This window comes from Ictalurus furcatus, chromosome 2, assembly GCF_023375685.1.
Source record: "Ictalurus furcatus strain D&B chromosome 2, Billie_1.0, whole genome shotgun sequence".
Taxonomy (NCBI): domain Eukaryota; kingdom Metazoa; phylum Chordata; class Actinopteri; order Siluriformes; family Ictaluridae; genus Ictalurus; species Ictalurus furcatus.
Window position 1 is genome coordinate 29332754 of NC_071256.1, and position 13939 is coordinate 29346692.

General features: G+C 36.5%; 1 protein-coding gene across 1 annotated transcript; it reads right to left on the bottom strand.

Annotated features, from left to right (window-relative positions):
• Positions 1 to 12226: 12226 nt before the first annotated feature.
• Positions 12227 to 13939, bottom strand: eve1 (even-skipped-like1). The gene is made up of 3 exons (XM_053640766.1): positions 13917 to 13939; positions 12969 to 13213; positions 12227 to 12709 (listed from the first exon to the last, which is right to left on the bottom strand). The coding sequence occupies exons 1-3, from the start codon at positions 13918 to 13920 to the stop codon at positions 12227 to 12229; spliced, it is 732 nt and encodes a 243-aa protein (XP_053496741.1). The 5' UTR covers positions 13921 to 13939.

Sequence of the window (13939 nt, forward strand, 5' to 3'; positions counted from 1 at the left end):
GGTTGGGTGTGTAAAATTCCCTTTTTCTGGAATTTTATCCTCATTTCACAGTTTGGCTGCAGTTTTTATGGAGGGACTCATATTATTCAACAGACTATGCATCTCTGTGCTGATGAAATCACATGATCCTTTACACGTCAGTAGGTATAAGCTGTGAGATGGACAATGTTCAGTGCACCTTCTCAACCTGTCTCTGTGTTTTATTGTTTTGACTATATTTACCGTTTTACACAGCCCAGGGTCATATATATTTCCATCCTCATACCACCTCATATATTTCTCTCTCACTCTCTCTTCTTTTAGAATGCTCACTATGCATGCAAACTATCACTGGGTGACTATGTAGGTCACATTCTGCAACCATATAACCATGCCTACATTTCCACTACCATATTTGAGAATTGTTATACAAAATATACATATATAGGAATGTGTACATAAATATGTAAATTAGCCAGCCTATCTAGTTGAGAAATTTGCATACAAACTGAATGTTCTGAGTCAATATGGTAGTGTTGTTATAAAGTGCTACAACAGCACCCATGTTGTGGTAAAAAAAAAAAAAATCTACAATGGATGTTATTTTAAAGATTTCCTGTGTGGATCAAAGGTAATGTACTTATTTTGAAATATCAGTAACACAGTGGAGCACAATGAAAGCACTCTGACTGATGACTGTGTTATCACAGATCGTGTAGATCTGCAGGTCCTGTACCCATTCATTTTTAAACTATACATGGGCTTTGAGTGAATTTTTTAATTGCTTAAGAGAAACTCAAGCCAGACACCAGATATAAAAAAATATGTAAGTGTAAAAGGAAGTAGAAGAAGGAACCTTTATTTGTCACATACATTACAGCGCAGTGAAATTCTTTTCTTCAGGCATATCAAGATTAGTTACCATGTCCTTTTGAGCACAGTCCACTTCTGGTGTAATTTAGGGCTTTACACACAATATTTTTAGACTTAGGTTATGCATGCTGTGTCTGTATAGTGTATATGTAATAATGTATAGTGTCAGCAACTGAGATGCTACGGCATGGCCTGAAAAGGGCTGACCTCCCCAACCCTAAGTGTACTATCACCTTTGAGTCAGGCCTTATCACCAAACATCAGTGCCCAACCACATTAATGCTCTTGCAGCTGAAGGGAGCTAACTCCTTATTAAAGCAAATAGCAAGCAGTGTTGTAGCAATACAATACACAGTATGCACAGTTTTGTTACTGGGCAGTTTGCATATATTGACTTATATAATTACTGAACAAAATTTGACAAAATGAAGAGAAGATAAGAAGTTACAATCTGTCATTTTAAAAAAAAAAAAAAAATAAGTGCTGACTGTTGGCACTGAAAATATTTTAAGTGAGAATTGACATATCTTGATTGGGAGGTGATGAGGCTTATATATTGTAGATTAAATGGGAAACTCTACCCAAAACCTCTTATAGGCTAAGCAATATTGCCACTTTTCCACATTATGAAATTACTTGTCATGATTGGTTGGTTCTCAACATTTCTGATTGGCTTGGATGTGACAATGATTCTGAGTATTACAATAGGTGTCATGGCAACGTTAGAAACTGATGGTTAAATGGCTTTTCTCTCAGTGTACAATTTGAAGCACTCATTACCATTAGTACCATTTATCACTTTATGGTTATGTGAAACTACAAAAGAGTACAAGCATACCTATTTAAAAAAAAAAAAAAAAATGTTATGAAACATGCCTTGAATGTATTAATTACACTTTGATCTTATTCAAATAGGAGTGGTGATATGGGCATGGTTAATTTACTTTGACGTTGAATTTGACCTACAGAGCAGTTGAGTGAGAGTGGTCATTTCCTGCTTCAAGCTGCTGACCTTCAATGTAATCCGGAATCATAACCCTGGCTATTGTGAAATCCATGTTTCTGTGATATATTTTAATATATATATATATATATATATATATATATATATATATATATATATATATATATATATATATATGTTTTTAATATGACACTGGAATATGTCTGACCCAGGCTGCTTAGTAATTCAACAGCATACAAAGACAATTGTGCCTCCGACCTTGTGGCAACTGTTGGGGAATGCCCAAATATGAGTGTGATGGTCAGGTATCCACATACTTTTGACCATATAGTGTATAAGCTAGTAGTCAATCCTGTTGTTTTCAGGCAGTTTAGCAACTAACTGCATACTTTAAATTGACCTGGGGCAGTTTGTAAAATTATAAATTGATACATTACATAATCCCATCGATTCAATGACAGTAAGAACACTTTCAAATGCATTACAGTGTACACACACATTGTTTGGCTGCTAACAATGAATATACACTCAACATCTACTTTAATAGGAACACCTGTACACCTGCTCATTCATGCAGTTATTCAATCAGCCAATCATGTGGCAGCAGCACACTCATAAAATCATGCAGATACAGGTCAAGAGCTTCAGGTAATGTTCACATCAATCATCAGAATGGGGAAAAAGGTGATCTCTGTGAATTTTACCACAGAGGTTGTTTGTGCCTGTAGGCTGTTTGAATATTTCAGAAACTACTGATCTCCTGAAATTTTCATACACAGTCTCTAGAGTTTACACAGAATGGTGACGTGAGTGAGCGACAGTTCCAGGGGCATAAAATTTTTTAGGGATGCTACGGACATGTCCCTACCAATCTCCAGCAACTACTGAATTGTCCCTAGCAATAATTTTGATCAAACAATTAAAATATTGTTACAACCCGCTATCTTGGGATGGGAAGTTTTTGTGTACTGTGACATATTTTGTGTGCAGGTCCGAACTCCCTCCCAGACTTTCCAGCTTGCCCTAGCCTGCCTTGCTCCCGCCTCCCAGGATGACCTCACTGATTGGTGGCTATATTTAAACAGGAAGAGGAGTAAGAATGGTGTGGGATGTTGGTTGTGGTTGGTTGTGGTTGGTTGTGGTTGGTTGTGGTTGGTTGTGGTTGGTTGTGGTTGGTTGTGGTTGGTTGTGTGTTATTTTCTAATGGCTGTTCTGGTTTTTGACTTTTGCCTGGTTTTTGGACTTTGAGTTTGGTTGTCCCTGTATCTGTTATTGTGCATTCTCTTCACTATTGTATATATGTTTGCTTGATTCACCGGCAGTAGGGGTGTGGCTGCCATTTCTTTTGGGAGAGGGTCCTTTTGTGTCTGTTTTTTTGCTTAGGTAGTCAGGGAAGTATCCTTGTATTTTTCTTTCTTTTCCTTTTAGGTAACCTATTAATAGAACTCTTTTGTTTATTATTTTGGCCTTGGCCCACCCTGAAGTTATGCCTGGTTTGGTTAATTTGTACAGTTATATGTATATAATTGTCTGTTGCAATATACCACAACCTATTTCACACAACCTTGTTTGTGTTATTCCTAGCTTCCCTTATTTAAAGATCAATCCAATTGAATCCAGAGCTTGTTACTCTGTGTGGCCTAACCCAGACTCGGCTGTAACAATATATTTATATATATAACCATTGTTGTCTGTGTGTTGTGTAGCTCAGACTGAGCAGGGAGAGAGGCAGGCAGGGTTTGTACAAGGTGCTTGAAATGCTTGAATTTGGCTTTTTCAAATTTAAATACTGGAAAACCTTGAAAGTAGCCATTTTTATTTAATGGTGCTTAAAAAGTGCTTGAATTATAAAAGGTCAATAAATGTGAAATCACTAAAAACTCGATAGAACATGGATGCAATCCTTTCACTCAACACTCTAAAAGTAATTCAGGGGACCTATTACCACAACTTAATTAAATGTTAAAATTCTAATTTATTGTTTTAATTAAATATTTTAAGTTGCAAACATTATTTTGATGAGTTGTGTTGACATAATAATGTTGATGATAACATCAACTTAATATTGTGTGTAATTTTAATGGAAATTTCTGCATTAATTGATATAAAACAAAATTTAAGTTGTAGTAACTTAATGAAATTGGCTTGATAACTTTATTTTTCTCCACCTTGAGTTTCCTCCCCTACCCATTTAACATGCCTGGACACATTCAGACAGTTAAGACTGTGTTAGATGACCTGTAGACTGAACAAATACTATACAAAGGACATTTCAAGGTGAGTATCATTTCATTTACAAATAAATTCTTCTAAAGCAATGAATTTGGGCATATTCTCAATTGTGATATGAACAATTGTAGACTCATGTATAGGTTAGGCTATACCTGCTAATACAGGTGATGGACTATGTTGTGAACTACCTTGTGTAATCTAATTTCATGTATTGACACATTTTGAAAAATCTTTTGTCGTTCACATAGATAGCGTTCTAGCTCCATTGAAGTCAATTTGCTCTTTGACCAAAATTAGCAGCCTTTGGACTGTGGATTGTTCTATGAGAGGGATAAAAGTAGTAGACGCAGAGTGTTTCTTTTTTGTCTATATTGCTCATTTCATTCAGTGTTTTTAAAACCTGCAGAGATGTTGGGTATGATATTTGTATTGTAAATGACACTGGGTTTGTTATACAACTTAGTTAGTAATTTTTCCTGGTTTAAAAGGCTGCATTCTACTGGAGAAAATCTAATTGGAGCAACTTCATTTTTTAAATGATTGTCTACTTAAAAACTTGTGTTCATAAATATGGTAAATAAGTACATAACACTTAAATTTCTTTTAAATAAAGTGAAAAAAAAAACTATTTGGAACAACTTAATTGTTATGAGTAATCAACTAAAAAACTTGTTTATGATACATTAATAACATTAATACAGTGTTAATTGAAGATACATTTGATTGTAGAGGAAAAGGTCATACAACTCAGTGCAGTTCGTTGGTTGAGCTTAATTTAATTAGAAGTTGTCATAATTCAAAGATTGCAAACTGTTGCGTTAATTTTTTTTTGTTGAGCCTAAACATTTCAGTTTTTAGAGTGAATATGACCCCTCCCCCTCCTCCCGCTATTCACTCACTCATTGTGACAGACAGCTCTGATACACTTTGCAGACTCCCTAGGCTTTTTTTAAATTCCTTTTTTTTAATTTTTATTTTACAAACCTTAGCTACTTTCCATTGAAGAGAGTGGCCAGTACTGCCTTGCGAGCATGAGGTCCTGCTTTCCTGCCGCAGGTACACCTTTCTCAGAGAGAGAGAGAGAGAGAGAGAGAGAGAGAGAGAGAGAGAGACATTCTGTCACTTCTAACATTCTCTCTGAGTGATTATTTCACGTTTTTACATGTAAATCTATCCTACTTCAGGAATTAAGAGCCTCACTGTAACTCATATGGACAGGAAGTGACCATCTGATGGACACATAAAGCGACCAACCACAGTTTGTTACATGATGTATGGGGCGGGTAAATGATAATATCATAATAAATTAACACTACAGTTTATTTTCTGATACAGAGAATATTACCAGCGTTTTGCTGTTAATAGGCAGCACAACACAATGTTTTCATTTACTTATAAATAAAATAATTCAATAGGCTAAGTTTATCAGTGTATGCCAAAGAATTTATATTATTTTCTGAATACAACGGTCTGATTGTATTTCTCAAACAGTTCGTTTAAGGGAGCAGGAAGCCAAAAAGTTCCTATCTTAACTTATTTATTATTTATTATTTATTATTATTTCCATGATTCATTAATCAATCAGTGGTAAAAAAAAAAAAAGAAGAACCAAAACAAAAAACCTAAAGATAACTATTATTATTATTATTATTATTGTTGTTGTTGTTGGTGGTGGTGGTGAGATATATATATATATATATATATATATATATATATATATATATATATATATAAATTACCTTTGCATTTATTATTATTGGCCTATCGGAAGTATTGATTATTCATCCTTATTATCCATGATTGAGCGGGAGATGGCGACTGATTCCGATAATGAGAAAATCAATTACCCTTGGCCTTTTCTGTCAAAGTTCATGTGCCTTAAGGAATCAAATAATAAATTTTACACCTTTATATGTAATATTTGCAAACCAAAGATTAAAATACTTTGTTCAATACTTTGATTATAATACAACATCCAAGAGTTCAAGCACAAATTTAAGGACTCATATAGAAATGAACACGACTGTAATGTTCAATTGATAAGTAGCCTAATGTACACATTATAAACACGTAATTATTCTGAATTATTTTGTAATTGTGTTTAATTTATTTATGCAGAATTGTACCCAGTTGTTCATAAGCTGATTCACAATCATGACATACCAAAATGTTGCCCATTTAAGTATCTTCAATGTAGTTAGCTACTTTTTCTTAATAACTTGCAGTGTAGCTAACTACTTATTTTTAAAAGGGTAGCTTGACTGTAGCTTAACTAGCCTACTTCAAACTATGAGCAGCTTGTAGCTTGAAAACACTGCCAGCACAGCACAGCCGTTGTCTTTAGATTGTGTGTATGGTGATTCTGTCAGGCAATGTCACAGTTATAAAATCAGGATATTCAGATTATAGCGCAGCAGCTTGTAAGTGGCTTGGAAGTGACTGCTGGTTATGTTGGCCTAGTCTTAATGCGGCGTTTAAGTCCCTATTTCATACTCTTTCCGTTGTCTGACAACAGAAACAAAAAAAATATGTAAATGAGAACAGCTTTATTGGGAATTCGGCTGTTTAAAATACAGTATGTGAGCACAAAGAGTAGGAAAGAAGCAAACAGACGTAAAGGGCTGACACTAGGCAGAATGCAACTACGACGCAATGACGTAATGAAATGCTAATTAGCGCATGACATCATCTAGCGACATTTAGTGGCTTTCCATTGGAAGTTGTTGGTATATTGACGTTATGGTGAAGACTAAGCAATGCATGGGAAATGCAAATTTAGTCCAGCATGGCTGGAAAAACTGCCATGTAAAAATAGGTTCTGCTTCATTATTATAAATTTATTTTTGGAATTTTAAAAGAAGAAATAAAGAATATATTTGAATGACATCTCTTGTATAGTCCTTGAAAACAAAAAAAAAATAGTGCTTGAAAAGTCCTTGAAAGTCCTGGAATTTTATTATGAAGCATCTGTACGAACCCTGGGCAGGATCACATGTGAGGTTGAACAGTGACATGGTGATATGTTAGTAGTGAGATTCACTATTGTGCCTAACAAATGTTAGGCTGATGTACTATATGGTTCTCCTCTGTGGACTACTTTATGTCCCGACCAATGTCAAATTCAAACCTATGCACTCACAGTTCAGTGTTTGGAAAAGCTTTGTGTGAAAAGAGAGAGAATTTTAATAGGAACACCTATTATTTTGTCCAGTTTTATCCTGTTATAGTGAGTCTCCCCATGATGGCCTCAGATTCTTGTTCTTTGTTGACAGGACTGGAAACTGATGTGGTCTTCTGCTTTTGTAGCCCCTCCACCTCAAGCTTTGATGTATTGTGCATTCTGAGATGCTTTTCTGCTCACCATGGTAATTGAGCTACTATAGACTTTCTGTCAGTGCAGATCAGTCTGGGCATTCTTCATTCTCTGATCATTCTCCTCTGATCTCGCTCATCAACAAGTTGATTCAGCCTGCAGACCCTCAGAACATAGGATGTTTTTTGTTTTTCGCACCATTCTGTGTAAACGCTAGAGACTGTTGTGTGTGAAATTCCCAGGAGATCAGCAGTTTCTCAAATACTCAAACCAGCCCATCTAGCACCAACAACCATGTCATGGTTAAAGTCACAGACATCACACTTTTCCCCCATTCTCATGTTTGTTGTGAACACTAACTGAAGCTCTTGACATTTATGCACTGTGCTGATGCCACATGATTGTCTGACTGGATACCTGAATAAATGAGTAGGGGTCCAGGTGTCCCTAATAAAGTGGATGGTGAGTGTAGCTATCAGATACACATTTGCCAGTCATGAGAAGTAACCTCTTGAATCTTGTTTGCCATTCTGAATCTTGAATTCGAAATGTTACCATCAGGCAGGAGGTTAAGAATGCCAAGTTTTAGACTGAAGCGGTGTAATAATTCATTTATTCCATCTGCAATTAAGATATTAAATAGCACTAAGTACGAGACCTGACTATAGTTTAAGGTTCTTTATGTTTTTTATGCGTGTAATAATGTATTTGTGTTAAATGTTGTGGGTTGTGCTGTGATTTGTGACACAGTGGCTTTTTCGTGAGCCCAAGACGAATTTGTGTTTGTGTTTATGCATTTGTGTTAATTGTTGTGAGTTGTCATGATTTATGTGATGTAGTGGCTGCTTCTTCTTAAGCCCAATACACATTTCCCTTTGGGACAATGAAGTATACCTTACCTTTCCTTACCTTATAGAAAATCTGGCTATTATTGCATCCTCTCTTCTAATGCCATGACACACACCCCCACTTCCTGCATGTGTTTGGATACTATAATTATTTCTCCCCATTGTTTCTTGTCCCATATCTTATACTAATCTTACCTTTCCTTTTGTTTCTGTTCTATGCTGTGGGATATATGTACTTTTAATCAGCTTGCTTTGCTAATTGGTCTACTATCTCATTTCCTTCAACACCTACATGAAGAGATGCCCATATAAAAAAAGACCAACAGATCTGTATGGTGAATTCTGTACAAAGTTTGTAGGTTGTCATATCAAATGTCTTAGAAACAATCTGAACAGCTAATCTGCCCTCATCTATCAAAATTTCTTCTACCCAAATTCTCAGTCTTAACAACAGTGACCCTCTACATACAGATCAGTGAAGTAGTTGAGTGACATTTGTGGAGAAATAGTTTATGCACTTCAAAATAAAAGCTTGCACATGACAAAAAAGTGTAAATAGTTCCCAATTACATTTAGAGGTAAACTTGATTTTGGAAATAGAGATACCAACGCATTATGAATCATGTGTAAAATATACCCTGCAAATACATTCTGACTGTGTGCTATCAAGAAAGTTTTGAAAGTGAGGACATGAAGCTGATTTAGGACTTATGTCAACAAGTCCATCTCTTAAGTCTCTCAGGGCCAAGGCTGCATTAGCAGCAGGATGTTGTAAATATCACACAGTGGTGTTATCTAGACAAAAGAGAAGCTTTTACTGTGTTCATTTCACCCTCTCACTACCACCAGAAACAAGACCTTTTTACACTCAGTAGCAATAGTCACAGTTCTCACAACCTACATAGAGAAGACTCTTTTTTTTACTAAACGATCCCACCCATTAGCTGTGTTACTGCAGATGTCAGCTGTTGAGTTGATGTTTAACTTGAATAGGGAGAATGCTGTTTAGGACTGTATTTCATATATCTTTATCTATACACATACATATATATATATATATATATATATATATATATATATATATATATATATATATATATATATATATATATATATATATATATATATATATATATATATATATATATATATATATATATATTAATTAGTGTGTGTATGGACAAGCAAACATTTGATCATCTTCGAAACAGTGCCTATTTATCAAGTTGATACTTGAACAAAGCCATAAGGAAAATTAACTTTTTTCAGTCATTTATTGAAAAGAAATTTCAACAGCTGTGATATTCTTTTGTTAAAAAAGTAAGTACACCCTTGACCTCAGCAGCTAGTATTCCATCCTTTATCAGAAAAAAAACTTCTTGTAAACATTTTGCACAATTGTCCACCAGGCTCGTTGGAATTTTTGACCACTCTTCCATGCAATATTCTTTCAGTTGCAGGATGTTTGAGTGTTTTCTTGCATATACTGCCCATTTCAATTCCCCCTGCAACATTTCAATGGGACTTTGACTAGGCCATTCCATAACCCTCCATTTCTTCTTTTTCAGCCATTCCTTGGTGGATTAGCTAGGGTGCTTAGGATCATTATCCTATTGAAATGTCCACTTTAAGTCCAACTTCAATCTTCGGACAGATAGCCTCACATTATCTTCGAGCACTCTATGATATGATACAGAATTCATAGTTGAATCAATGAATGCAAGCTGTCCAGTCCCTGAGGCAGCGAAGCAACCCCAAAACATAATATTTCCACCACCATACTTCACAGTTGGTATGAGGTGCTTCTCCTGAAAAACTGTCTTTGGTCTGCACAAAACATGTCTGCTGTTACTGTGGCCAAACAACTCTATCATTGATTTGTCTCTCCAGAGCACATTATTCCAAAAGGCCTGCTCTTTGCCTATATGCTCACTGGCAAACTGTAGTCTTGCAAAGGCTTTTACTGGCACACTTTTCATGCATGTCAAATTTGTGCAATCTCTTTCTGTTTGTAGAAGCATGCACTTTGACAATGACAGTTGAAGGACATACTAGCAGATACTGTGATGAAATTTTGGGGTTCTAGGAGACTTCTTTTTGCATCAGACTGTTTGCTCTTGGGCTGAATTTACTGGGATGGCCAGTGCTAGACAAATTGGCAGCCATTTGAAATCTGTGCAATTTGTATATTATTTTCCTTACAGTGAAATGATGTATTTCAAATAATTTGGAAGTCATTTTAAATCCCTTGCCAGACTCATAGGCATTCACAACCTTTTTTCTGAAGGCTTTACAGAACTCTTTGATGGCACCACACACCCTAACCCTAGCATCTTGACAAGCTTTTCTTTTTTAATGAGAAAAGGACTTCAAAGTCACGAAGGATATTCAGCGATTAACCCATGAGCTTAGATGAAATCATATAGCTTATTGTATAAAACCCTAAAAACAGCTACACATCGCGCCCATTAAAGGAAATATTGAAGCAAACTCAAGCTACCCAACCAAAGTGGTTCATTTTAGCTTAGCTGCAGAAGAACCAGCTCCTCTGGATTATAACTCGCCTGTAACAGGTGCAGCTCAAGTAAGATAAAATACCTGAACCATTGCAGGTGGTCTGATCCATATGTCGTTCTATGTGACGTGTCACTAGACTGATACCTGGGTATTACAAACTGAATCACTTTATCAAGTTGTCTGGTCTCCATCCTGGAATGAATGTGGCATTGTTTGTGCAATTCTTTATTGGGGCTGTGCAAGTGCATTTCAGAGTTGAAATACAATTGTATCTCAGTACATAGTGCTCTTAGCATATGATTTTGGCTTATCATTAAATAAAGCACAGAACCTATCTTTGTGGATTAGTGGTCTCAGACTGTCCACCTCCTGTTTTGTCTGGTTGGTCCCTGTATTAAGGCATGTTGCACCATGCTACACTGGATTATGTCTAGCATGGGGTATAATGACAGGATTAGTGTGGTGTGGTATCTGTAATTTTGATAAGTGTCTCTTATTGAGCCAGAGTTTGAGTTGACAGGTGAGAATGAAAGATACATTGAAATGTGCAAAACGATTTTCCTATATATTTTTTTCTATATAAATGTATCATTACAGAAATATAATGCATTGGCATCATATTTGATCAGAATATATATTTTCATTCATTTATTTTGTCTTCAGTAACTGCTTTATCCTAATCAGAATTATGATTGAGCTAGCTGGAGTCTATACTGACAACACTGGCCACAAGGCAGTGACACACCCTGGATGGGATGCCAGTCAACCCATTCACTCATTCACAGGTAGGAAAATTTAGATCTGCCAAGTCAATTGGTGGAGTGTTTTGGGAGGTGGTAGGAAACCAGAGAATGCTGAGGAAACCAAGATGTATATGGGAAGAACACGCCAAAAGTGCACACAGAGAGTATAGCCCAGGATCAAACACAGGACTGTATAGCTGTTAGCTGGCAATAATATGCCATCCTGTTGCCTATAGAAAATCTGTAGTGTTTCTTTTTTATATTATAAAATTTATATTTTATTTTTGAGATTGAAAAAAAACCTAAATCATTTCATAAATATTTTAATAGTTTTGTTTGTCATAGAGCTTTTTATGAAGTGTGTGTGTGTGTGTGTGTGTGTGTGTGTGTGTGTGTGTATATATATATATATATATATATATATATATATATAAGTTATTTTATGACAGCGTTTTGGAGCAGCATTGTTTTAAATGACAAATGAATAACAAAACATTAGTTTTTAGGTCTAAAAATATGTTATTAAAACAAACAAAAAATACAGTATTACATTTGTGCATCATTGGTAATTTGTTGTTCTTTCATTGACATTTATTTACTGTGCTGTTGCAGTCTTCTTTTTTGAGATAGATGAGTAATCATCTTTCCTCCTGAAAATCAGCCTTCTTGTAGAATTTAGTTCTAACCTTAAACTAATACACGACTACTCAGGAATATGAGTAACACATAAAGTTTAATGTAAAATAATGCACTGTATTCACTGGGGCAAATGTATTTCTTCTCTGCAATCTAATAGTGCAACTGAGGGTTCTGAGCTACTGGCTAGACTCAACCCAAGACCAACTCCACCTCTAGCTTTGTGTACTCGGTCTGGTCGAGACCAGTGGAGGCAGTAGGGGCAAGGACAGGTTTTAGGATGTTGCATTGTGGGCAGTGGAGGGTAGAGGACTGGAGAATGAAGCCCACCAATCCTAGTGTAGGGTGAGTGTGGAAGTAGTACAGTGTTCAGTGGTCTCACACAGCCAGCACTGTAGGGACTAGACAGACCAGAGAGAGATGGCATACCTGCCACCCCCAGTTGAGAGTACAACTGCAGGGGAATGTGGGGCAGCAGTGGGTATGGCAACCCTGTCACTGCCTGGCTCACCATAAAGGCACACAGATTTGGGTCCAGTGGGTGAGGCCAACTCAGACTATGGCGCTGTCGCTTATCCTTCATCCGTCTGTTTTGGAACCAGACCTGCAATTAAATGGAGGAAAGAAGATCATCACAAGAAGGGTGCAATAGTGTATCTCATCTCATTGGTCTCCATTGTATGATGCAAATGAATTCTTTATTTAATATTTTTCTGATCTCGGACCTATAAAATGAAAATTATTTGCTATATATATATATATATGACCAGACCGTTAGAATGCAAAACAAACTGTAGGCCTACATATATATTTTGGTGTAAAAATTCACTATTTTGTGTGACTGTATTTTCAAAAACGAATACCTTTATGGTGGTCTCTGGCAGGTTAAGGGCCGCCCCCAGTTCGCACCGTCTGGCCCGTGACACGTAACTCTCTTTGCAATACTCCTGTTCGAGGCGCGCGAGCTGCTCCCGCGTGAACGCTGTCCTGTGCCGCCGACTCTGGTCAACGCCGTTTAGCAGGGCCATGCGCGTGCACGATTCCTCCTCCCCATTGTCACTATCAGCATGAGAAACGGAAAAGACAGGGGACTCTCTGCCCTCTGCCACTGAAAAGTAAAAAAAAAAGAGTAAAGTTGATGTTTAGTTGTAAGTAGCGGTTATAAGCATAGCCCAGCATATATGTCAAACGTTTAAGGGTTAATGATCTGAATCGATTAAAAGCCCATGTCTTATTAGTTTTTAATGTAAGAGACTTAAAACATTGCATGGACGCGAACAGAACATTCCCAAAACAGTCGATGCTGAAAAATTGAGCATGGCCTGCTGCCAAAAACATAGCTGAGCTGGTCAAACGAGTAGAGCACTATCTCCAGCTGTTAAGTGGAGGTCGAAAGGAAAGAATTTCTGAATTGCTATTATTATTATGGCTACACTGTAGATAAGTTATGTTTAAGCAAAAGATAGTTTGAAAGTCGCAAACATTTGTCGATCAACTTTAGACAAGTAGTAAGGAAACTGGAAAAGACCAACTGACAAAGATGGTCTCCCAGTTTGATCAGCTCGGCCTGTGTTTTGGTAGCTGGTACTAGACTAAGCTGGATTTTTTTCAGCAGGGGTGTAATATCTGAAGCGGGTGCTCAGTCTTACACTACATTAAAATTATTTTAAAATTATACAAGGCCCAGCGGTGAACACATATCGATTGAGAGCATGCAACTGAAATCAACAAAGATTGTTACCAACACTTTGGTTTTTTTTTTCTTTTCATCAGACTGTCCTTAGCTAATATGGTGCATATCAAGCACTTACACATTGTCCTCGAACGATTCCCG

Bases quoted from the DNA above. Each gene is read 5' to 3' on its own strand.
- eve1 (XM_053640766.1), bottom strand. The intron at 12,710-12,968 runs GTATTCGTTTTT...ATTTAATTGCAG, and splicing joins TGCCAGAGACCACCATAAAG to GTCTGGTTCCAAAACAGACG.